The sequence below is a fragment of the Canis lupus genome, chromosome 23 (assembly GCF_003254725.2).
Source record: "Canis lupus dingo isolate Sandy chromosome 23, ASM325472v2, whole genome shotgun sequence".
Classification (NCBI taxonomy): Eukaryota; Metazoa; Chordata; class Mammalia; order Carnivora; family Canidae; genus Canis; species Canis lupus.
The window spans coordinates 9,593,196-9,619,154 of record NC_064265.1 but is presented as its reverse complement, the minus strand read 5'-3'; the positions used below and the strand labels follow the sequence as shown (position 1 = coordinate 9,619,154).

At 39.6% G+C, this 25,959-nt stretch overlaps 1 protein-coding gene across 8 annotated transcripts in view; it reads right to left on the bottom strand.

The window, feature by feature from the left end:
- LOC112668723 (myosin VIIA and Rab interacting protein) overlaps positions 1 to 25,959 on the bottom strand; it is a 368,414-nt gene that overhangs the window by 214,068 nt on the left and 128,387 nt on the right. For all 8 annotated transcript variants that reach the window (XM_025461205.3, XM_049100127.1, XM_049100129.1 and 5 more), the window contains one exon: positions 3,252 to 3,473. In XM_025461205.3, the coding sequence (XP_025316990.1) occupies positions 3,252 to 3,473 (222 nt within the window). The remainder of the gene's footprint in view (positions 1 to 3,251; positions 3,474 to 25,959) is intronic.

Sequence of the window (25,959 nt, the reverse complement as noted above, 5' to 3'; positions counted from 1 at the left end):
CTAGATAGGTTCCCATATTGAACTGGAGTAAAATAGAGAATGAGCTTCACTTTTCCATCAATATTACAATCCTAAGACTCCCAGAAATGTCTCCACATGACATGATGAACCAGCAAAATTTCCAACTTTTCCTCAGTATTCTCCTTCTGCCAACTTTGATTAAACAAGTGTGATGTGCTCTATCTGTTCCAGACACACAGAATGTAGATGACTTCTAAGTAATCCTCCTCTTTCTTTAAAAACTAATAAACAAAGGTTGATTAGTTTTTCGGATATCTTTCAAGGTATCCTTCTATGAATGGTTCTTTATTTTCTGATGCCCTTCCAAGGCTCAGGGAGTTGTCATGCAATGTTGACATGGAAATGATGCAACATTTAGTTTAATGGGTTTACCTAAGCCAACTGCCTCCTCATTAAGTGGTTAGCAATGTGAAATAGAAATTTAAAATATAGCCTTACAAACCATTTATTGCCCTTTCGATATCTGACTATTGCTTGAGACAATCTAATATAAGTGAAATAGCACAGTATTTTACCAGAAGACTGGCTTTTGAGCAAGGTTCTTCCATGTATAAGTGATATGATCTCAAGGTAGTGTAGTGCTCACTTAATACACTGCTGTTTGATGAAAGCAACATATGATTTAGTTGTAACTGATAATAGACCCAGACACACAACTCAGGGTATGTGGGGTCAAAAGGCTGTGACTGCATGTCGTATGGCTATTAACTGTTTAGTAGATTTGGAGAATTTTTCTGATCCACTGAGAAGAGGAATAGAGAAAAACTGAAAGAAACAAGATCATGCAAGTACTAGTATTTCCTTCTGTGTGGGGGTGAATACATTGATGGTAAAGAATAGCATATTTTAATAACTGCTAGGGTTTGAAATTTCAATGATGTCATAACCCCATGAGGATAAAACCCAAATTCTTTACCTAAACTTTCCTAATTCTACATGCTACCACAAAGAATGGTCTGTTCCAGGCCCTCTGCACACCCTGGGGGATCTTTTTTGCTTTTGGCATACCTTTTCCAAGAATGCGCTGTGATTTCTCTTCCCAACATGAGTTCCATCTGGGGTCCTCTCATCTTCCAGGAAACCTCATTAACACCCTATACTCTCTGGATCCTTTTCTCTTTAAAATTTCCGAAGCCTCTTTTGTACCATGCATTTGGCTGCTTTGGAACATTGTCCTGTTCTGTTACTCAACTCACAAAGATTTGTGTGCCTTTTGTAGGCTCTTGTGCTGCAACTGGAATTGAAGACAGGGAGGGTCCCTGTCCTTGAGGCATTCACTATGGATTAGGCTGGTCACTAATATGGGTGCAAGACGGTGGTGCCATGGCAGATGTTTGAGTCCAATGCTGTGTAAGACCCACCCAGCTTGCTGGGTGCACAATCGTGACATTCAGCCACACTATGCTCTTCCATTCCTTATTTCTGTCACCTCCTGGCCTGCTAGTTCTCCTTACTCAAGAAAATTGTGTCACCCATGGGTTAGTCTCCACCTCCATACTTCTGCCATCAACCTGGTCCCTTCAGAATCCATGTGCATTTGCCTTTCCGTCTCATGCCTTCTTCAGCTAGACCTCAGCCTTCTACACTCACATTCACCATCCAATGGATCTGCTTCGGAAACCCCTACTTCAAACATCTTTTCTCCTATACAAATTTTCTCTGCTAAGTACCCCCGTGGTGACAGTTCTTTAACTTTACCAGGTACTTCCAGCTGAATGACATCTTCATTTACTTCCAACTATTTACATCTCCTTTTTGTCCTTCCTTCCTTCTCTATCCAGATTAGTCTATCATTCTAATGTCTACATTTTAAATATCTGAAACTCTACTACCTTTGCATCTATTCCAAACCCTGTCTTTCAAAACTCCCCAGCCCAGGATGAACCTGACCATCTACTTTCCTCAGGTCCACATAGGTGAGATCGAGTATGGTTGGAGCAAAATGCACAATGCACTGGTTGGAAGTACACAAATCAATGATCAGAACCCAGCTCAAAAGCCTGGATCTCCAACTTCTAGAATGTCTACTGCACATCATCTCCTCCAACATCCAACTCACTTGTTATATGCATGCATTTGATCTTAACCCACCTTTACTGAGAAAGGGAAGACATGGAACAAATCTGTTTGCATCATCCACTCCCAACCATAATTGTAGGTTCACCTACAATTAAAGTCTCCTCCCTCTCTTTGCTGTCACAGGGCTTCTTCTCTTACCCAGCTGGTATACGGGGACTCGAAGAGGTTCCCTGCTCTGAAAGTCATATGCAGAACCTGGCCAGCACCACATCCTGGACAACAGACCATATCTGCTTCAGTTGGTTTCTCTTTATAGCTCAGAGACTGAGTCCCTGGGGATCTCAAGGGAGCTCAGCAGTCATCTCCATTAACTAACTTTATGGGAAAATGCTGGGCCTTGATAAATTAAAGGATATAAGTGAGCAAACAAGGCAGGAGGAACAAAGGAAGGAAAAGACAAGGGAGGCAGGAGCTCCTATATGTGTTCTTGGGACCAGCCAGTCTCTGTCTTGCTCACAGTGAAAGGCATTATGGAAAGATGCAATGAATACAAATGTGTTCTGCAGATGCTAGGATCAGCAAAAATTTAAAAATTCCAAGGAACAAAAACCAGACCCTAACTTATCAAACTTCTTAGTTTCCAAATACTCAGTGTATCGAAGAAATGCTCTGGCAGTCACTGAGGGAGAATAAAAACACTATCTCTGTGAGACTCCATGCTAGCCATTTCCTTCACATAGAGACCATCATCCCTACCCCTTTTTACGTTAGTAATTCTTTTTCATGTTTTATCATCCTGTCTTTATTTCTTGTTTTCTGTGAAGCTTTTTCCAAGCCCTAGAGCTAGTGGCTCCTTGCTCTGCATCCCTACAGTCAACAGGTGAACTGGTCAGGCCCATATCAGTCTATACCATGATCAACACTCAAGCATTCATCACCCCCCTAAGCAAACTGCCTGGTCCACCACCATGTTCTTGCACTCAGCATAATTCCTAAGAATCCAGCACACACCTGTAGAATGAATGAATGAAAGGACAAGACAAGAAGCACAGCCCTCCCTCATTCTCTTTGTGAAGGTCACATGGTGTCCTACACACTGGCAATCTCTACTGCGGTAAGTACTCTGCTGACCAGGCAACCTCTGCTGCTTCTGTCTGGCTAAAGGAAGAGAGTGCTACCAGCAGGCACCTTGAGTCCCCCTGGCCACTCACCTGGCTTGCTGGCAGACACAGCAGATCCACACCTTCTCATGCTTCTGGTAGGAGCAGCAGCTCTTGCAGACATTGAACTTACAGTCGGCACATCTGCGCTTGGTGTTGACCAGGAAGGTGAAGGGCGAGCAGCAGCGCATGCAGCAGTGCTCCACGAACTTCTGGTGCTTTGAGAGGATGCTGCACTTGCTGCCTTCCTCAGCCAGCTTCTGCTTCATCTCGCTGGGCAACCGGGAGGGGAAGAGAAATAGCACACCACGTCAGGACGCTCTCCCATAAAGCATCCACCTGGGCCACCTACAGGCCAAGCCACTATGTAGGATCTTCCCACAAAATGATAAACTCTGAAAGACCAATTGCTTGACATGATATCCAGAAAGGAACCCTGATGGTGGATTAATTTTTGTGCACTTCAGCATGTCATGATTTCTATGAGAAATCACATAAGCCTGATTACTAATATTTCAGACAATAGGTTGAGATAAAATTATAAAAACTAAGCACATCCTTGGAAAATAATACCTTTAACTTAATGCCTTTTTAAAGTAGCAGAAGATCATCTATGCTCAAACATTAATCCTCATAACAGCCCTGCTGGGAATAGGATAAATGTGGCCCTGGTCTTATTTAACACCCCTGAAACGAAAGCACCCAGGGATTTTAAAAGCTTTCATATCAATGTAAGTCAATAAAGATTCTCTGGATGATGGACAAATCCCAAGCACTAGTGATTCAGAACTGAATCAAAGACAATCCTTTCTTCCACAGAGTTCACGGTCATACTGGGCACACAGCCAGCCATATTAATGCAAAACATCACACTGCATATGCTTCTGTCTACACTCAGGGAGGAGGAAAGAGAAATCCTAAGATAAAGATACCCCCAAACAGGTGGAGTCTCCTAGGAAAACTGACTGACAGGTAACCAAGTTACTCTGACCTGGCAAATTTGAGATGTTTTTCCTGCTATAAAAATGGATGCCCACAACAGTAAAAGCAAAGTAATGGATTTTTTCCATGCCCAGTTTGTAATTATGCAATTCATCCCAGATCAATCTATGATGGGTATGGTACACACTTTCTCCCAGTTTGCACTTGTCTTTTCAGCTTGGCTTGTGCTGTCTTTCATTATTTAGAAGTGCTTCATTTTTCTGTAGTTAAGTTTGTCATTCAGTCTCTGCAGTGGGATGAATGGTGGACCCCCAAAAGGTTGTCCATGCCCTCAGCACAACAGCCTGAAATTCTTCCTTATTTGTGAAAAAGGGTGTTTAGAGATGTCATAATTTAAATCTTGAGGTGTGATCATCCTGGATTACCCCGGCAAGCCCAAAATCCATCAACAAGTGTCCTTGTAAGAGACATACAGTGGAGAAGACAATGGGAAGATGGAGTTCAAGTCCTCAACCATTTCTGCCTCTTGACTCCCTCCCAGGGCCCTGCCATGGGCCATAATGCTGTCCCATCTCTGTGCATTCAGACTCTCTCCTCACCCCTTTTTCTTTCCAGGGGCCTCCATGGCCCACCTGACCAGATGCAAATTCTCAAAATCCTTGGCCTAAATGGTGAACAATGGTTGCATAAATAGGAGTTGCCCTTGTCTGACACATTATGAGTGGGAGTAAATTAATCAGAACATAAGTAAGCAGAAAGGAAAAAAAAAATCAGAATTACCTGTATTCCACTACTCAGAATTATTTTTACATACCATTCTGTCTTCCTTTCTCCTTCTCCTGCCCCTACCATCTCCTCTTTCTTTTTGTTTCCTCTTTCTCCCTCCCTTGCTCTCCCATTTTGAAATGATGATAATATTATACATACTGTTTTGATTGTGAAGCCTAGGAAATTACCTATATTTCATTTAATTTTCAAGTATGTTGGCATAAAGTGGTTCACAGATTTTTCTCATGACTTTAAGACCTCTGCTATACTTGTAATCATGTCTCCTTTTCTTTTCAAATATTGCCTATCTGACCCTAAGCTTTTTTGCCCTTTGATCAGTACATTCTGAGATTTATTTTGTTAAACAAAGTACTAATGTTTAGTTGACTATGTTGCTTATTTATTTTCCATTCCAATAAAGTCTAGTCTTATCTTTATTACTTTTCTCTTCTACTGGTTTTGAGTTTGCTCTATTCCTTTCTCTTTTTTATTGAATTGTAATTAAAATACAGTATTAAATTAATTTCAGGTGTACAACACAGTGATTCAACAATTCTATACCCTTCTGAGTGCTCATCATGGTAAGCGATGGTACTCTTAATCCCCATCACCTATTTCACCCATCCTCCCTCCCTTCTCCCCTCTGGTAACAAGCAGTGTGTTCTCTATAGTCAAGAGTCTGCTTTTTGTTTATCTCCTTTTTCTTTGTTTCTTAAATGCTACAAATACATGAAATCATATGATATTTGTTTTTCTCTAGCTGACTTATTTCACTTCACCATTACTTATTTCACTTCACCATTACACCTTCTAGGTCCATTTATGTTGTTGTAGGTGGCAAGAACTCATTCTTTTTATGACTGAGTAATATTCCATTGTATGCACATACCACATCTTCTTTATCCATTCATCCATCAGTGAACACTTGGGCTGCTTCCATATCTTGGTGATCATAAATAATGCTGCAACAAACATAGGGGTGCATGTAGCTTTTCAAATTAGTGTTTTTGTTTTCTTTGGGTAAATATCGAGTAGTGGAATTATTGGATCAGGTGGTATTTCCATTTTTAAGTTTTCGAGGAAACTTTTATATTGTTTTCCACAGTGACTGCTCCAGTTTGCATTCCCACCAAAAATGTGAGGGTTCCTTTTTCTCCACATCCTCACCAACACTTGTTATTTCTTGTCTTTTTGATTCTAACCATTCTGACAAGTGTGGGGTGGTATCTCATTGTGGTTTTGATTTGCATTTTCCTGATTAATGATGTTGATCATCTTTCCATGTGTCTGTTGGCCATCAGTATGGCTTCTTTGGAGAAAAATCTATTCAGGTTTCTACAGATTTTTTTTTTAATTCACTACAATTATGTAGTATTTATTCCTGGGCTGCAAGGGTGGTTGAACATCTTGATAGAAGTGTGAACTCTTCTTACTGCAGCGTTCCAGCTGTTCTCTCTTTAAATCTCAAGCCGAGTTTGTAGGTTTTCAGGATGATCTGAAAGTTATCTAGGTAATTCGATGGGCACAGGTGACTTGGGGACACTACTCTTCCGCCATCTTGCCCTGCCCTACCGTTTCTACACATTTTAATAAGATTATTTCTTTTTGGGGGCATTGAGTTGTTAAGTTCTTTATATATTTTGGACAGTAACCCTTTATCAGATATATCATTTGAAAATTTTTGTTTTATTGATGATTTTCTTGCTGTGCAGGTTTTTATTTTGGTGTAGTCCCAACAGTTTAATTCTGATTTTGGTTCCATTGCTGAGGAAACATATCTAGAAAAAAAAAATGTTTCTATGGCCAACGTTGAAGAAATTACTATCTATGTGCTCTTCTAGAAATTTCATAGTTTTAGGTCTCAGATTTAGGTCTTTAATCCATTTTGAGTTTATTTTTGTGTGTGGTTGTACAGTTTCATTCTTTTTCAGGTAGCTGTCCAGTTTTCTATGTACCTGTCCAGTTTTGTCAGCACCATTTATTGAAGATACTGTCTTTTCCCCATTGCATATTCTTGTCTCTATTGTTTTTGATTAATGGACTGTATAAGCCTGGGTTTATTTCTGGGCTTTCTATTTGTTCCATTGATCTAGGTGTCTGTTTTTGTGCCAGTACCACACTATTTTGATTACTGTAGTTTTATAGCATATCTTGGAATCTCCAATTGTGATACCTCTGGCTTTGCAAGATTGCTTTGGTTATTTGGGGACTTTTACATACACATTTTATGAGTATTTGTTCCAGTTATGTGAAAAATGTTAGTGTTTCATGCAAATTGCATTAGATCTGTAGATTTCTTTGAGTAGTATGGATATTTTAACAATATTATCTCTTCCATATTTTTGCATTTCTGTCATTTTCAATTTCTTTCATCAATGTTTTATAGTTTTCAGAGTGCAGGGCTTCACCTCCTTGGTCAAGTTTATTCCTAGATTTTTTTTTGATGCAATTGTAAATGGGACTCTTTCTTAATTTCTCATTCTTGCTACTTCCATTATTAGTGTAGAGAAATGCAACAGATTTCTGTATATAGTTTTGTATCCTGCAACTTTACTGAATTCATTTATCAGTTCTAGAAGTTTTTATTTTGCAATCTTTAGGGTTTTCTAGACTTAATTTTTAAAAAATAAATTTTAAAAAGTAAAGCTCATTTACTTTTAATGTTTATTCTTTTCTAATGTGAATTTAAGGCTATAAAACTCTCCACATATCCCTTTCACTGCAACACACAGATTATCAATAAGAACATTTTTATTGTTAGTCTGTTTTACATATTTGATAACTCTCAGGTTTAAAATTTCCAAATATAGGACTTTTGTTATTGATTTTTTAAATATATTTTGATCAGAGAAGAGGGTCTGGAAGAAATTAATTCTCTAGTACTTGTTGAGACTTGCATAATAGCCTACTCCATGCTCAATTTTTGTAAAGTTCCATATGTGTTTGAAAATAATAAAAAAAAAAAAAAAAAGAAAATAATATTTATCCTTTATTTATTAAGAGCAAAACATTAAATTTTTCCATTACAATTGTGGATCTATTATTTCCCTTCAATTCTGGTTAATTTTTTACTTTATATTTTTTAAGAATATAATGTAAGGTACATCAAGGTTCATAAATGCTATGTTCTTAATGAAATTTTCCTTTTGTGATTACATACAACCCTGTTTATCACTAATAATACTTTTTTGTCTTAAAGTTGGCCTTAAAAAATAAATAAATAAATAAGTTGGTCTTATATTTATAATCTATATTAGTTATTTCTTTAGTTATTTTTTTTAATTGATGGTGTGCCAGGGAATATCTTTTTATACCTCCTCACTTTCAACATTTGTATTGTGTTTCAGATTGGGATGTTATGAGCAGACATAACTGAATTTTCTATTTTTGTGCTGTATGAGAATTCCTTTCACCATGAAAGTTTAAACCATTTATATTGAGATTACTAATATATTCATATATGTGCTGCTGAAGCAAGCACTAGATTACTAATATATTTGGATTTATTTCTACTATTATTTAGTGTTTTCTTTTTATTGTGTTTGTTTCCTCTTTTTCTCCTTTTCTACTTTCTATTAGGTTGATTTTCTTCATTCTCTTTGTTTTCCCAAGTATGATTTGGCATTTATTATTTTTCATTTCTTTTAGTGGTTGTCATGCATATTGGGATTAATACCTAATGTTAACAGCTTTCCTCTTATCAACAACATAAGCGTTAATTCCCTCTGATGTTCTATGTTATTATCGATAATATTTTAGCTCAATCTTGCTTTGTAACTGCAAAAATTGTTCTTAATATTGTTTAACTGATTCATACCACCCCACCTGATGCTGTCTGGGATCTGCTCTCAGACAAAAAGGAAATTCATTTCTTTCCTCCAGTTGTCAACATCCCTCCTGTATCTGCTGGATTTGGTTGCAAATGGGGTGCTGGGCAAATGGGGTGGTATGCAGTTTTTGTATTGTGTCCAAAAGGTATAGTTTCTACCTGCAGGAAGGTTGGTCAAATAGGAGCTTACCTAGCCATTAGCAGAAGTAGAATTCATTTACTATTTTTAAGTTGACATTTGCATAGATTTATCCACATTTACCAATTTCTCTGTTCATCATTGCTTTTTGCCTCTGATGTTTCCTATTCTTTAAATTTTTTTCTTTTTCTTTCTTTCTTTTCTTTTTTTTTTTCTTTTTCTTTTTCTTTCTTTCTTTTTTTTTTTTTTTTTTTTTTTTTTTTTTTGCTGAACTTCTTCGGGCAATTTTTCCTACAAGCAAGGAAAACTCTAGGAGCCCTTTATTTGGTGAAAATGTCTATTTCATCCTTATGTTGGAATGATGCTTGAAATGGGTATGGAATCCTAAGTTGACAGTTCTTTTTCCTTTTTTTTTTTTTTGTTTTTTTTTGTTTTTTTTTTTAATTTATTTTTTTATTGGTGTTCAATTTACTAACATACAGAATAACACCCAGTGCCCGTCACCCATTCACTCCCACCCCCCGCCCTCTTCCCCTTCTACCACCCCTAGTTCGTTTCCCAGAGTTAGCAGTCTTTACCTTCTGTCTCCCTTTCTGATATTTCCCACACATTTCTTCTCCCTTCCCTTATTTTCCCTTTCACTAAGCACCAGATAATACTGAAGGAATTAGTCCATTTTTTTTTCTGTCATCAAATGTAATGTAAAGTTTGTCAATGTGATTATTCCTTTGTAGGAAATCTCACTTTTCTCACTGGTTTTGTTTTGTTTTGTTCTGTCTTTGGCATTCTGTTTGGTGTTCACTATGACATGTTTAAATGGGGATTTGTTTGCATTGTTCTGCTTGGAACTCTTGGTAATTTTTTAAGGCTTTCTTGAATTCTAAACAACCCCTCAATTATAACTTTGAATGCTGTTCCCTGCTCTATTTTCTCTAATCATTCCTTCTGGAATTCTATGCCAAGACTTTCCTGATCCTCCATACCTCCTAATCCTTCTGTCATCTCTTTGTATTTCTGAGATACATTAGGAACAAGTACTTCAGTTCTAGTTTCTAGTTTAGAAATTCTTCATTCATGTTTTCTCCACTATTTAACTTTTTTGAAACTTTACTGACTTCAATTTTCATTTCCAGAAGTTATATTGATTTGTTTCCACCCAAGTCTGCCTTGTCCTTCACTCTTTTGTGCCATTCAACCCTGGTTCCTATTCACTCTTTTATCTTTCTTTTTTAACTATTTTAAATATACTTCCTTTATGTCCTCTTCCTGATTCTTACATTATCTTAAATTCTTAGAAGGGGTGGTAATTCTTCTACTAGGTGTGCCTATTAAATCTTGTTGAAGGTAGATTATTTGCTTTTATGATTTATCATTTTAAAGCTTACTTTTCCTGTAAGTGCATTTGTTCTATTAAGTGTTGCAGTAGAGCAACTATGCATTTGTTTTCACAAGGCACCACAGAGGGGTTATTGATTCCAAACCAGGTTCATATTTGTTTCTTAGCTTGGAAAATCCTGTAGCACATAAGTAATAAGATTTGGATTTCCAATCCCATGTGTACTGCAGGATTAGGACTTTGAGCTTTGATTTCTCATGGGAGACATTTTTTCTTCCACCCAGGGGTCTAGGCAAAGATCACCTGCTTTCTAGCTCCTGTAAACCAGTGAGTAGAAATTTTCTAGGTGCCCCTTGTCACCTAGAGTGAAACCCTTCAATGCTAAACATTATACAGGTGTTTCATTTTCAGCTGATTGTCCTCCAAAGGCTCAAACCACATCTCCTGCCCCCATGCAGAAATGAACACTGCAAACACCACCATAGCCCCTTCCTTCTCTAGCTATCTAGGCTGACCCTTCAGCTTTACTTCTCTCTTTACTTACACCCCCTGGGAGTTGCCCTTTCTTACTTTCCCCCCTTGACTTAAAAAAATTGAGATATAATCCACATGCCAAAACATTTACCCTTATAAATTGTACAATTCCATGGTTTTCGTACACCCACAAAGTTGTCTAGCCACCAGTACTATCTAATTCCAGAACATTTTCATCATCCTCAAAAGAAACCTCACACCAATCAGTCACTCCCCATTGTTGGCCTCCCCCACCCAGCCCCTGCCAACCACTCTTGTACTTTCTGTTTCTATAGGTTTGCCTATCCTGGACATTTCATATACATGAAATCATACTATACTGCGGTCTTTTGTGTCTGCCTTCTTTCTTTGCACATCTTCTGGGTTCATCTGTATTATAACATGTATCAAAATTTCATTCCTGGGATGCCTAGGTGGCTCAGTGGTTGAGTGTCTGCCTTCAGCTCAGGGTGTGATCCTGGGGTCCTGGGATCGAGTCCCACATCAGGCTTCCTGCAGGGAGCCGCTTCTTCCTCTGCCTATGTCTCTGCCTCTCTCTGTGTGTCTCTCATGAATAAATAAAATCTTAAAAAAAAAAAAGGAATGAAGATTCCTTTTTACTGCCAGATAATTCTCAATTTATGGATATACCATATTTTATTTATCCATTCACCAACTGATGGACATTTGGGCTGTTTTCTTCTTTTGGCTATTATGAATAATGCTGCTATGAACATTCATGAGCAAGTTTTTGTGTGAACATGCTTTCAATTCCAGGAGTAGAATTACTGGGTCGTATGGTAATTCTATATATTTAAGCTTTTAAGGAATTGCCAGACTGTCTTCCAAATGATAGCACCATTTTACATCATTAACAGCAAAACATGAGGGTTTTGATTTTTCCACATCCTCACCAACAATTGTTAGTGTCTGATTTTTTAATTATGCCTAACCTACGGAATATGAGATGGTATCTCACTGTGGTTTTCACTGTATTTCCCTAATGGTGAATAATGTTCGACAATTTTTCATGTACTTATTGACCACTGGTACATCTTCTTTGGAGAAGAGTTTATTCAAACCTTTTGCCATTTCGAAATTAGATTATTTATCTTTGTTATTGTTGTATTGTGAGAGTTATTTATGTGTTCTGGACATAATACCCTTATCAGATACATGATTTACAAATATTTTCTCTTTCTCATATTAAGTCTTATAATTTATTAATGTTTTTAGTACAAAGAAGGATTGCACTAGCCCACCCTACCCTGCTACTAGAATTGGAAATCTATGTATAGTTTTATAATTTCATTTTTCACTTAACAACAACAAACCATAAACATGTTTCCATGACAATTCAAGTGTGTTTGCAGTATTAACTTTCAATGTGTACTGAATTGTCTTAAATAGCTGCCAATATATGTGAGAACTAACTGCTTTGCATAGCATTGCTTAATATTTATTTGTTGCTTGAGCATTAGGGAGCAAGGGGAGGCTGAATCCAGAATTAGAAGGGGAGGTTACAGGCCAGCTGATAATTTATATTTGGGTGAACAAAATATTTACAGGGAAACAGGACAGAGGTTTTTTTCTTTGAGGCATGAAGATGATGTTCTCCAGTCTCTCAGATTTAGAGCAGGAGATGAGCTAAGTCATTGACAGCTCTGACATCTGTAAACAACATAAGAACAGCCTTAGCAATTGACTGGCTTCTATTGATATTTCAGAGCCACTAAATTAAATGGGATAAAACATCCAGGAAGGAAAGTCTTTGGGGATCAAAAGAGCTCTGTGAAGTCAATCCACAGATCACTGGAGCTTTATGAGTTTTGTTTCCTGATACACAGGGCTGCAAACTCCAATGGCATTAAAATCTGAGTATCTGATGATAAAACTGTTCCAACCTCTCCAAAATTTGTTCCAAGCAAATGGAGTATTTTGAACCAGAGGCTCAGTGGAGGAATAGTATGGCCTTCTTCTGAACTATCTCTTATTTATCAGATTCAATGCCCTATATAACACCTCATGGAGGAGGACATTGAGTAGAATTGTGTTGGACAACTTACAGTGGCTGGTGGCAGAATCAACTAAGAATCATGCAAGACCAGGTATCTGCTTCAAAATGTTCTGGGAAGAACCAAGCCCCAAATGGTCAGCCTCATGGGAAAGAGGGATGGGTTTAGAGACAGGCTAGGGGGCATAGCTGAGCTCAGCAATTTACCCAACAGCCCCAACCATTCTGAGCCTCTGTTTTCTGAGTGGCAACAATAATTCCTACTTTCTGGAGTTGCTTAAAGATTTTAAGTGACTAAAGCAACAATAATCAAATACTAGTTATTCATTTGGATTAGCAAGATATCCAGAGGTCTGAGTACCCATAATATTCAATCACAACTGTTTATATGTCAAGGTTTTTGTGCTTGTATCTGGACAAGAACGACCAGTTCTTACTTACTGCTTAAACACTGAGTTATTAGAGAGGTGTGAAGTAGTATCTTGTAGTTTTGAGTTACATGTTCCAAATGACTAATGATGTTGACCATGGTTGGTCTAGTTTTTAGCAATGTCGTCTAATCTGGTCTAGCCTTCTTCTGACTGCAATGGATATCTGAAAAGCCTATCAGTATTTCATGGTTTCTTTCACCACCATGCCAACTCTGGTTGGTTGGTAGTGGGTGAAGCACCATGTGTTGAGAGTATAGACACAAGCTCAATGGAGCTAGAGAGTCATAAATTAGCAGTGTCTGCCATGAGTGTAGCAGGGAGAAGTGATGGCACATGCCACTTGTTTGCTATTAAAGAGACAGTAATTCTGATACAGACATATGTAGCACCATTTCATGATCATAGACACTATTCCTTAGATTGCCAATTGTTCACTCAGTTCACACTTAATATTGAGCACCTATTATCCTAGGCATGAGGAAAAGAAAGAAAACAAGACATAGTTCCTCACTTCATGGAATATGTCCTGTAAAAATTAGCACTTTATACATTATTTATTTATTTATTTTTCTTTTTTTATCTAAATTTTACTTAGTTAACATACAGTACAATAGTGGTTTCTGCAGTTGAATTTGGTGATTTATCACTTACATACAACACTCAGTGCTCATCACAACAAACGCCCTCTTTATTACCCATCACCCATCTAGCCCATCCCCCACTCACATACCTCCATCAACCCTCAGTCTATTCTCTATCATTAGGAGTCTCTTATGGCTTGTTTCCCTCTCTCCTTTTTTTTTCTTTTCCCCCTTCCCATATGTTCATCTGTTAGTTTCTTAAATTTCACATGAGTGAGATTATATAGTGTTTGTCTTTCTCTGACTGATTTATTTTACTTAGCATAGTACACTCTAGCTCCATCCATGTCATTGCAAATGGTAAGATTTCATTTTTTTAATGTTTAATATTCCATTGTGTTTGTGTATGTATGTCTGTGTATTTATGTGTTTAATATTCCATCATGTCTGTATATACACACATGTATACACAAAACACCTTTATCCATTCATCAGTCAATGAACATTGGAATCTCTCCTTAGTTTGGCTATTGTTGATAATACTGCTATGAGCATTGGGGTGCATGTATTCCTTTGACTCTGTATTTTTGTATCCTTTGGATAAATACCTAGTAGTGCAATTGCTGGATAGCACAGTAGTTTTATTTTAAACTTTTTGAGGAACCTCCATACTGTTCTCTAGAGTGGCTACACCAGTTTGCATTCCCACCAACAATGCAAGAGGGTTCCCCTTTCTCCACATCCTTGCCAACACCTGTTGTTTCTTGTGTTATTAATTTTAGCTATTCTGACAGGTGTGAGGTGGTATTTCATCATGGTCTTGGTTTGAATTTCCCTGATGATGAGTGATGTTGAGCATCTTTTCATGTGTCTGTAAGCCATCTGGATATCTTCTTTGGAAAAGTATTTATGTCTTCTGCCTATGTCTTAACTGGATTATACACGCCATCATTTTTGTAAAGGAGAAATAACAGCACCTAGTATATAAAAACAATTGCTTTAGTATGCTCCCTCAGGGATTGGCTATTGGAACTAGGCCTCTTTCTTGTTTTCCATGGTCTCTTCCATGTAGCAAAGAGGGATGGAAACCTGGAAACTACATCTTCTAGACCCTCTTGGTGTTGGTTTGGGTCTACCAATGGGAGGTATTTGTGTGAGACCAGAAAAGTTGGAAGGAGACAACATTTTTTGTTTTCTGTTCCAGTAGAGGCAGGCAACTGTGGGTAAATGGGGCTTTCTGGTCCCCTCTTGGCAGTAGGGGCTCCTTCAGCAGCAAAGGAACAGCAGCCATTGACTCCATCAAGTGCAAGCCCGTGGAATCCAAGTTACACTTTTTCTCCTTTTCTTCTCCAGCCCTAAAAGCAGAAGCAGCTCCAGTGGTTACTGATCTCTGGAACATCATGTTCTTCCTGTTGCTTTACCAGCTCTTCAAACACTTTTATAGCCAATTCCTGAATTTAAAAACCTTTGTGTGAAGTATTAAGAGGGTTTCTGTTTTGATGGGATCCCAGTTGACAGATCTTCAGAGAGAAGAAGTCATTAATGTCATATCCAGAGATTTTTTTGAAGTCCCCATTCCATCTGACCTCCTTGACATTGGTTCTCTTGACCACTCTGCTCCCTGGCTACTAGAGACTCCCTTGGAGCTATGGTTTTCTCTCCAGATTAATTCACATTGCATTACATCTTCCCCAGAGTTTGTTCTTTATTCCTCATCTTGTTCTATTTTCCCCCTTTGAGGAGTTGAGTCCCATGTATGTCACAATAACAATATGTGTGCTAGTGGTTCTCACACCTTTGGTCCCACCTGCTCTCCTAAGCTTCAGGTGAGGGTTTGGAGCAGCTAAGGTCTCCAGGTTGCCATCTTATGTGGGACTGAACTCCAACTGTCTAAAATTATAGACATTATTTCCATCCCCAGATCTTTCCACAAAGAGCACTAAGTTGCTTCTATCCCGAGGCCCCTCTGGAATCCTAAGAGCCATCCCCAAACTCTTCCCTTTTGCTTTCTTTTGCTTGTGACTGTGCACCAAATCCTATCCATTTAGTACTATGATACCCCTTAAACACATCTCTCCTTAGCTCAGGCCCTCAGCAGCAGCAGCCTACACCACTGCAGACTTTCTGCAAGCCACCTGCAACAATGCATGCAGAATGACTGACCTTGAAAATACATGGCTGCCCTTCATCACTACTTAGAAAGGCATGATGATGACTCTGGCTATATGGCACTCCCTCAAGCTCCGAATAATGTCCCTGTGCTGACTCGTGTTCTTTCCCCCATGTGTCTTCCCTCACTCCTTACCAGTACATTTCTCCTCCTTTTCCTTCCAGACCCATTTCAAATGTCCCCTTCCCTACCGTGTTTCCAGTACCACCAGACATTGTGTCTAATTCTTTCATGGCACTCACCACACATTTGTTCATGGGCCTTCTACAGGACAATGAATTAATTCCTCAGAGAGGAGGACAGTGGTGGCCTCCTTTCTCCCTGGCACAGAAGGCCTGGCCTGGATTGTGTGTTTCAGTGTGTACTCTTTCTTCCCAAGCAAGCTCAGCCAATGGGCCAGGGATTACAGTAAAACAAAAGCGCTGGCCAGATGAATATAAATACCTCCTAACAGTCCATTGCTTAAGCTTCTACCATTATGGAAAACTCATATGCAAAACAACCAAACACTTTCCCAACTCTTACTTTGCATTTATAAATTTTGATCCTGCAGAGCAAGACATTCTGCCTTCTTCTGCTTATAATTTACTGAAGATAAAGCACCATAGGAAAGTTGAAAGGAGTATTCAAACACATATAATAAGGGAATAGGAGTCTTCTTTTTTATTTCTGAATAAGAGATAAGTATAATATTTCAGATTCTGGAATGTTCTTATTCATCATTCAAATACTAATATATGCAAATAAAAACTTCTCTGTGGCTGAGCTCATTCACCACTTTCTGCGCTGGTCAAACCTACAGGCTGTGGCATCCACAGAAACAGACACTTTTTCCCTGGAGAATTTTTTTCCTGCTGTTGGGCTTGTTGATATAGGTCTGACCTTGAGCAAGAAAACTCTCCGATGAGAAGTAGAGCTGTCATCACTCTCCAGGCTGTTGTGAATGAAACAGAAATGTTCCAGACTTCATTCTCTCATTTACCCTGGATGGACACAGACTCTAAAAATCTCTATACTGGAGACCACCATGCATATTCTGACATTTAATGCATCATGCATGATATGTAAACAGTTATATTCATTCAATTAATATTGGATTTATCCATCTACAAGAAGTCACTGTACAGGTCAGCCTGAGGAGAGATGCCAAATCTCACTGGTGATGTGGCATAGCTGCTAAGGCACTTACCCCTCTGATGCTCACGGACAGCTGACTCTCCTGAACTGAAATTTTCCTTCTTACTCGAGTGAACTACCTTCTCCAAATTTGAGTACAGAAAGGAAACTATTAGAAAACCTACAAAAACATTTTTTAAAGCCTTTTGTAGGGCAGCCCAGGTGGCTCAGTGGTTTAGCACAGCCTTCATTCAGCCCAGGACATGATCTTGGAGACCTGGGATCAAGTCCCATATCGGGCTCCCTGCACGGAGCCTGCTTCTCCCTCTGCCTGTGTCTCTGCCTGTGTGTGTGTGTGTGTGTGTGTGTGTGTGTGATGAATAAATCAAATCTTCTTAAAAAAAATAAAGCCTTTTGTAATATCATATTTCTTTGACATCTCCCTTCTCAGACAAAAAGGAAAGATTTCCTTTTTTAACTCACACTTCCACAAATAGGAGTGGCAATCACCTTTATAAAATGCATACTGTGTGTGTGGTATTTGGCAGAATTGATCCCTACAAAACTTTTTTGAGGCACAGAAGGAGGGGCCTCCACACTCTGCTCAGGTTGCTTTCTGGAGGGCATCAGCATGAGTTGTGTTCTGTATTTGAATGATGAGCAGCCCGTGGACATGAGTGCAATCCTTTGCTTGTACAGCATCTAGAACTATAGATTGCTCATGTGAGCACTTTCTAGCAATGTGCTAGTTATAATAGTGTCAGAGAGTATGTGTGCAGCCGGTTTTAGAACACCATGTACAGTATCAAAACTGCAAATTTGGAAAATCAGAGAAGGGACACCTGGGTGGCTCAGCGACTGAGTGTCTGCCTTGGATTCAGGGCGTGATCCCAGAGTCCCAAGATCGAGTCCCACGTTGGGTTCCCTGCATGGAGCCTGCTTCCTCCTCTGCCTGTGTCTCTGCCTCTCTCTGTGTATCTCTCATGAATAAATAAATAAATAACATCTTTTTTAAAAAAAGGAAAATCAGAGAAGCCCAGGAAAGTAATTATTGTACATATAAAGTATATTATTTGATATATTCACAGCTTTTCTTGGATGTTTTTTTACCACACCTGGAACTGATACTCTGAATCCAGACTGTGCTCAAGGAAAAGCTTATTTCCTAGTACAGCTCTCCTCATCCCACAGACAGATAAACAGTTGAAAACTAACATGTGCAAGATCCCACAGCTGGTTACCTGTCTGCTCCTGCCTTTCATGTTCACCTTCACTTGAAATTTAAGCACCGTCTGATAGGATCCGACACACAACAGCTCACCTTGAACCAATGGCAACACTGATTCAGAAAACTCAAAAGGTACAGATAATGAAGTATGCATTCTATTTTTAGAAACAAACTCAATGGAGTAATTTAAACTGTAACTATTTGTTGAAACTATCACCTATCTAAAAGTTAAGTAATAATAGATAAGGATAAATTGGTATTAAACACAATTAAAACATACGGATTCAAAAATAAAAGCAACTTTAAAAAAATCTCAAAATATGCCAGTTCAAAACCCTTATCTGTCACCTATTAGAGATACTAATTGTTGTGTTCACTAATCCCATCTGAATGCTCAAAAAGATTTCCTTGCCAAAATAGATTATCTCTAAAGTGAATCACTTCTAGCACTTCTGCTAACTCACATTCTAAAAATATTCTTTACACGTGTTCTATAACAAAAAAGAAATTATTAAGTTGGTTCTTTTATTTGTGGAACATTCATTCATTCATTTGTTTATTCATTCACCCAACATGGGTAAGCTCCTGTTCTATGCCTGGCCCTCTGCCAAGTTTTGGGGACATAAAACAAATCAGAGCACACAGCCTCAAGAAGGAGGCAAACACAGAGATAAGGGAGCTACAGAACAATGCCCAAGGTCCCACAGACCAGCGTATAAAATGCTGGGTGGCAGACCAGGAGAAATGGAGTATGATTTGCAGAAGTGATGGGGCTTGAGCTAGGTCTAGAAGGATGTACAGGGGTTTGCAGCAGGAGAATGGAGGGAGATTTTTCCCCAGCTTTACTGAGGTGTACAAGGTAATATTTGTATGTATCCATTGTGAGGGGATTCTCAACCACTGAGTTAATTAACATGTCCACTGCCTCATATATTAACCTTTCTTTTCTTTTACTTTATTTTATTTTTATTTTTGGTGAGAGCACTTAAGTTCTACTCCCTCAGCAAATTTCAATTATGTACTATGTATGGTATTATCAACTGTAGTCACCTGGTTATACATTAGATCCTCAGAACTCATCCATTTATCTTATAACTGAAAGTTTGTACCTTTTACCAACCTCTCCCTACTTCCCCCACCTTCGACCCCTGACAACTACTTTTCTAAACTCAGTTTCTATCAGTGACTTTTTTTTAAAGATTCCACATATAAGTGATACCATGTAGTATTTGGAAGAAGGTATTATAGGTCGGGACGTCACTTTGCACAAAAGTGTAGCAACAAAACTAAGCATGCAGTCTAAGAAGGGAAAAGTGGTTGGTTTGGTTTCTGGAGTCAGAAATGGAAGGAAGGGAATAAGCCAGGGGTAGGGACTTGTGGCTGGTCCTAAAGGGCTTTGGAGGCTACCTAAAGAGTGAGCATTTGTAAAAGTAAATGATAAGAGGACAATGATGGTCTTCACCAAGATGAGATCTGCTTCTAAGAGGGAGCACCTGACACAAAACAGTAGTAGATTATTAGGTGCAGGGTGGTTTAGAGGAGGGAAATTAGCTGAGACTTTTGTACAGTGATGGTTACTGGGCTGAGACTGTAACTGAAAACCAAGGCAATGAGAATGAAGAGGAAGAAACTAATTTGAGAGATTTTAAAGAAGTAGGCCTCATGGAATGTTGGGTTCACAGAAGTCAAAGATGGCAGTGGGGTTTCTGTCATGGACCACTAGGTAGGTGATGTGACTAGTATTTGCAATCATTTCTTTCCTTCCTTCTTCTCCTGCTATTTATCTTTTATAACCATTTTATCAACTTGATTGTCTACAATGTTAAAGGCATTGCAGCTGGAAGTGAGCTCTTTTAGAAATCCCCAGATTGCTACAGTTCCAGGCCTGCAGGAGGCATGAATGCTGGGTGCGGGGGTAGACAAAGGACTCATTCCTCCCAGGCCTGGAGAAGGGAGGTGGCAACAGGAGCAGAGGGACTGACATAGATGTGAGTCACATTGTGACAAAAACATCTGCGAGGACCTGGGGCCTAGAATATCAGGGTACAGGAAATGGGGGATCCAAAGACCACTGCTGTCTTCAGCTTTCATGACTAACAAAATGTCCATACTGTGGACATAAAGAAGTTTAAGTCATGTTGAGGACAAGGTGAGTATATAATGAGTTTGGATCTGACTTGCTAACTTGAAGTGGTGAAGGAATACAAAGTAAGAGAGATGAGCAGATGACAAAGGAGCAGACTGGAGCTCTGGAGAGAGATGCAGCACAGGATGTTCACCTTATAAAAGTGGGAGCTGAAGCTCTGGGAGGACATTTTTGAGGGTGAAAGAACAGAGAGAGTACTAAAGAATGAATATTGGGCCATATCAAGAGTCAAGGAGAAAGGAAGAAGGTATAAGCATGGATGAAGCTAAGAAATCAGTCAGTGTCAATAAAGTAGTAACAGTGGCTGAAGAAGGGGTGTCCTCGAGGAAGGGACAGAACACAGCAATCCATATACACCTCACTGGGCTAGGACTGACACATTTCATAAAGCAAAGGGAAAGCTTCCAGTTTAAAGTTCATACGGGTCTCAATTCTCTTAGAACTCACTTGCATGAAAAATTCACGTCTGCCTGCTTGTACTTTACTCTGTTATCTGAAATGCCAATGAAAATGCACAGTAACACCCAACACCAAATGTAGGGTCACAAATTAGCGAAAGACAAATGAACAAAAAAGCTTCAACAAGGCGATTCTCATTAGGCTAAATGGTAAGAAAAAAAGGATTTTAATTTGCAGTTTAGTAAAATGAAAATGAAACTGATTCCCCCTCGCCCCCAAAACTCACAAAATGTATCTGGAATTTCCAGAGTAAATAATTTCCTTGTCCAACACTGCTCGCGTTCAGAAAAAAAAAGTGATTTATCATTTGTCTTAGATTCTTTACTGATTTCCATAAAATCTACCTGATTAGGTGGATTTGGAAATCATGCGTGTAACTTCATCAGCAAAACTTCTGGTAAGTATTCAAACAAAAGGAACAGAGATACAAATATGCATATGGTATATCCAAAAGATCACCGAATCATTAGCCTGTCAGGCTAGGTTTGGGAGCTGAATTGTCTGCCAACAGGTTGCCTTTCCATGGGCAAATCGTTTATTTTACTGAGAACCCAGTTTGCTCAGATATTCAATAAAGGGATTGAACCTGATAAAGGTTAAGAGTAAGTTAAATTTATATATTTATTTCAATTTGTGCCTATATCTATAACTCCCTATGTATCTATCTCCTCTTAATATGGTGAGACTATATTAAGACAGATTCTGAGGGCACATCTGGGCCCTCTGGGAAGGCATGCCATGTTTGATTAGTGATGTCTGCTCTGACCCTAGGTGTGCAAGGGAGTGCGAGCTTGCATTTGGCTTTACTTCTCATGTAATCTCTAAGTTCCTTTCTAGCTTTAAAGTTGTATAGTCCATGAGTATAAATCCAACATCTTAAGTTGCTTCGAATAGTGAGTTCCAAAGGGAGAAATCACAAATGACAGAAATCCAAAATAGAGCATTATAGCTCCATAATTATGTCAATGAAGGGAACTGGGTTTGGGGTCCCAGAGATCATCACAACATCTATACTGTACATATCCTCTCAGAATCTCACTTTTCTCATCTGGAGAACGTAACACTTGGCCCTGCCCATCAGCCTGGGCCAGCTCTTTACAAGAAACCTCACTGGACTGTGAAATATAGCACAATCTGTAGTTTGACTGAGACACCAAGTTAAACTGGGTACACTCAAGGTTTGTGTACATTCATAAAATACTCTGTGAGGGGATGGGGAACAGTTAGTAATTTTGAGCTATTGATATGACCATTGTCTTAGCCCAGTTTCCAGAAGCAAAGTCTGAGATGGGGATTCTCTTGAAAATAATTCTCTTAGAAGGGAAGTGAGAGACTAGACAGGATAGGGGAATGAGTTGAGCAGGATCTCAGTGGTCTGCTTCAGCCTGATCCCTTGGGCTCTGGAGCAGGAATTGCTCCAAATTCATCCCACCTTGTGGCATGACCCCATGTCAGCTGGCCACTAGCAGAGACCTTGCCTTGGGGTGTGGTAGAGGCATAAAGGAAGCAGATCCAGTTGGATAGTGAGCAAGTTGTTTGGAAAAGAGGCTGCTAACAGCTCTTAATTCCTACAGCAGCTGGGGGATGGGTAAGCCTGGTGGTGATGGGGACCTGGATGGGGCATCAACTGCAGCTATGAAAATATTGGAGCAGAGATATGTAACAAGCAAGAAGACACACAGGTCTGAGACTCAGAGGAGAAGTCTGAGCAGGAAATGAGAATATAGAATTGCCAGCACAGAGATGGGAGTGGTGAGATTATCTAGGAGGAAATGACAGAGGTAAGAGAAGGAGTCCAGGACCAAGTATCTATCTCTAAGAGAAGTGCACAAGGTAGGGAGAAACAGGGCTGTGTGCTGGGGGAACATTTTTCAAGGACAGCATGGTCAGCTTTGTCCAATGCCATCAAGAGGTCAAGCAATAGAAGAAGCAAAAGGTGTCCCACTAGAGTTATTCAAATCAGTGACCTTCCAAGGCACACTTTCAGGGAAGTGGTGAGAGGGGAAGCCAGACAATGGTGAAGAGTGGTTTCTGAAGTAACCTTCTTTAATGAAATATTAAAATAGGTATGTTATGATGGTAGGTAATAAGTGTTCTCTCTTAAATGTTTCACTTATTATCATCATAATAATGTCTTTAAAAGACACAAAGTACAAAACCAGATCAATTGCGAAGAGCATGCATGCACAGAAGCCCCAGCGGTGGATACTCATGGAGTGCCCAGGGCTGGGTGAGGAATAGCAGTTGGAAGACAACTTGCTCTGGATGTCATGGCTCCAGAGCTCACCAGGCCATGCTACAAAACTAGCTGTGTGGTGCCCACCCTCTGGAACAGGTCCAGCTCCCTTGAAGACAGGGAGGCAGGGGCCCCTAGATTTCCCCTCCTCTGTCAGTGCCCTGTCTATGACTGCTGGCCCCAGAACCCACGTCCACTTGTCATGTGCTCTTGGAATACGACTGCCACAGCCTCAAATGTCACTCAGGGTCCTATCTCGACCTTGTTAGTGCCTGGTCCTTGCTCCCTGTGGCTCTGAGGTAGACTACAGTAGCTTACAAAAAGCCTGAACCAATTCATAACTTACACATGGCCTGATTTCCTCAGGCCAACTTAACCACTTCCAGAGTGAATTACATAAGCCAGAGGTACCCTGCACAGTTCCATGAGGAATCAGCAAGGACAACATGCAACTTGGGAAGGTAGGGTTTTTCTTAAGCTGTGCTTAACAGAATGGACCCATGAAAAAGTAAAAGCTATCTCTTTCATTCTTAGAGGTATTTCCACTCACAATCAAATCTCTACTAGGAAAGAAGAACAGAATGAATTTTATAACTATAGTGTAAAGCCTTGACAGTTTTTTGTTTTTCCATAAAGGAGTGCCTGTCTTAAGCTTTGATTGCCAAGCCATCCATTGCAAAGAGGCATGCTTAAAGGCTGTCTCAAATAAACTTGTTGCCAGGCCACCTTCCCCCGCTGAGTTTCTTTTGTCTTAGAGATCTTGGTTGATTTTGATAACTGACCATTTGGGCCATTTGTTTTTTCTCTTCCTGTGCTTTAAATTCCCACTCTTAAATTTTAAATTTACTAGTAGGAGAGGGAGCCTAGGCCTCCACCCTTGACCCTAGTAAAAGCAGAAGCCTGGCCCCTGTGTGTGCTCTCTTGCTCACTTGCTGTCTCTCTCCATGACCTTGCTGTGTGGTCCCAGGTGTGCTGTGTAATTTCCAAGTCTTGTAAGTAATAAACCCTTATTTTTTCAGTTTTTTCCTGGTGGTCGTTCTTGAAGGGCATCTTGCAATCAAATAAGAACCACAAGGGTTGATCCGGTAGTAGCATTAGTTTGAGAAGGAGAGATATCTGTGGGAAGCTCAGTGAGGCCCAGGCAAGCAACCCCCAGGCATTTTTAGCCAATAACCTTACCGTGGATAGGCTGAGATTGACACAAGACAGCTATTCTATGAGAATTATCCAAGTCTGGCGGGCACAAATCCTGGGCAGGTGGCCTGAGTGAGCCAGACCAGGGTAGGCAGGGAGCAGGAGAGCCAAGACTCTGACTCATAAAGGGGTGGCTATAACTCAAACCTGAACAAGAGTTACAGTGGAGAGCCAGTGTTGTAAATCCTCTGATTTTTCAATAAAAGCTTTCAATTGGATTTTTGTGTAAGCTTTCCAGTTTTAAAATACTGTATGGATCAGAGTGTGTATAGTCAGGTTCAGGTCTGTGAAGGTCACCAGCACTTAAATCCCACTGTAACATGTCTTGATGGTAAGACCTGTCCAGGGAGACAGAACCTACCATAGGCCAGATGGTGTGAGGGAGAGGCAGTGTGAGGAGCTGAAGGCTGAATGTTCTCACTGTACATATAAGGGAATGAAGGCCCAAGAGTGGGGTGCCCATGCAGGGAGCAGTGGTCTCTAGGTGTTCCCTACAGAGCACAGCTTCTTCCCACTGTTCCCTGTCTCCCTCAGAACCATACTAATGGTGGTAATTGTTCTGTTTCCAAGACCTCAGGGGTTTCTACTGAATGTCTGCATGCTTGCCAGAAAAAAAATGTGCAAGGGTCAAAGAAACTTAAAAGCTTTATTTTGGCAAATTATGTATACTACTTCACATGAAAAATGTTGGTTTATTAATTTTTTTGAGCTTTCCGTGGCACAGGGCTAAAATCCAAATAAAATATACCAAAGAAGCATTCTCAGACAATATTTTGATCTTGAGAATTTTGGAAATGTTTACAAATCACTCATAATTTTGCTCATCTGGGCAAAAATGGTGAAAGATATATTCAATTAAATGAGAATTTAATTTCTTATTGTTTTTAAAGATTTTATTTATTTATTCATATGAGACGCACACAGAGAGGCAGAAACATAGGCAGAGAGAGAGAAGCAGGCTCCATGCAGGGAGCCCAATGTAGGACTCGATCCCAGGACCCTGGGATCAGGCTCTGAGCAAAGGCAGCCGCTCAACCACTGAGCCACTCAGGAATCCCTAAACCAGAATTTTAAATCATCATGTGTTTCACAGAAAAGCAAACTCAAAAACTCCCAACACCAGCATCTACAGAATATCCTAAGAGATCTAAGATTTCCTCTCTTTATGAAAATAAGTTTAGGTTGTGAATAAATTTAATGCTTATGTACATCAATAGATTTTAATGCTTCTGGCAGTGGGGCCAAATACAATAGGAGCTATATTTAGAATATAAACCAGACAAGGCTGAGGAAAGAGATGAGAAAGTAAGCATCTTTTATTTTTAATAAGTTTGCCTACTTGTCTAAAATGACCACGTGTAACCTCCACAGATACACAAAACTGTCAAAGATGCTGATTCCATCTAGTTGCCCAGCGACCATGGGTTGTAGAGGCAGGCAGCTATCACTTCCTATTTTACAGACCAGGAAACTGAGGCACGGAGTTTCTTAACCAGAAACTTGCTCAGTCCCAAAAAGCTCACAAATGGTGGAGCCCAGGCTTGAGTGCAGATGTCTCACCCAAAACCCCAGGTTCCCTTTCTCACAGTAGGCCACCACCCATGGTTGGTAAGGAAGGCATGGCTGGCCATGGAAAACACTAAAAGGTTCTTTTTTT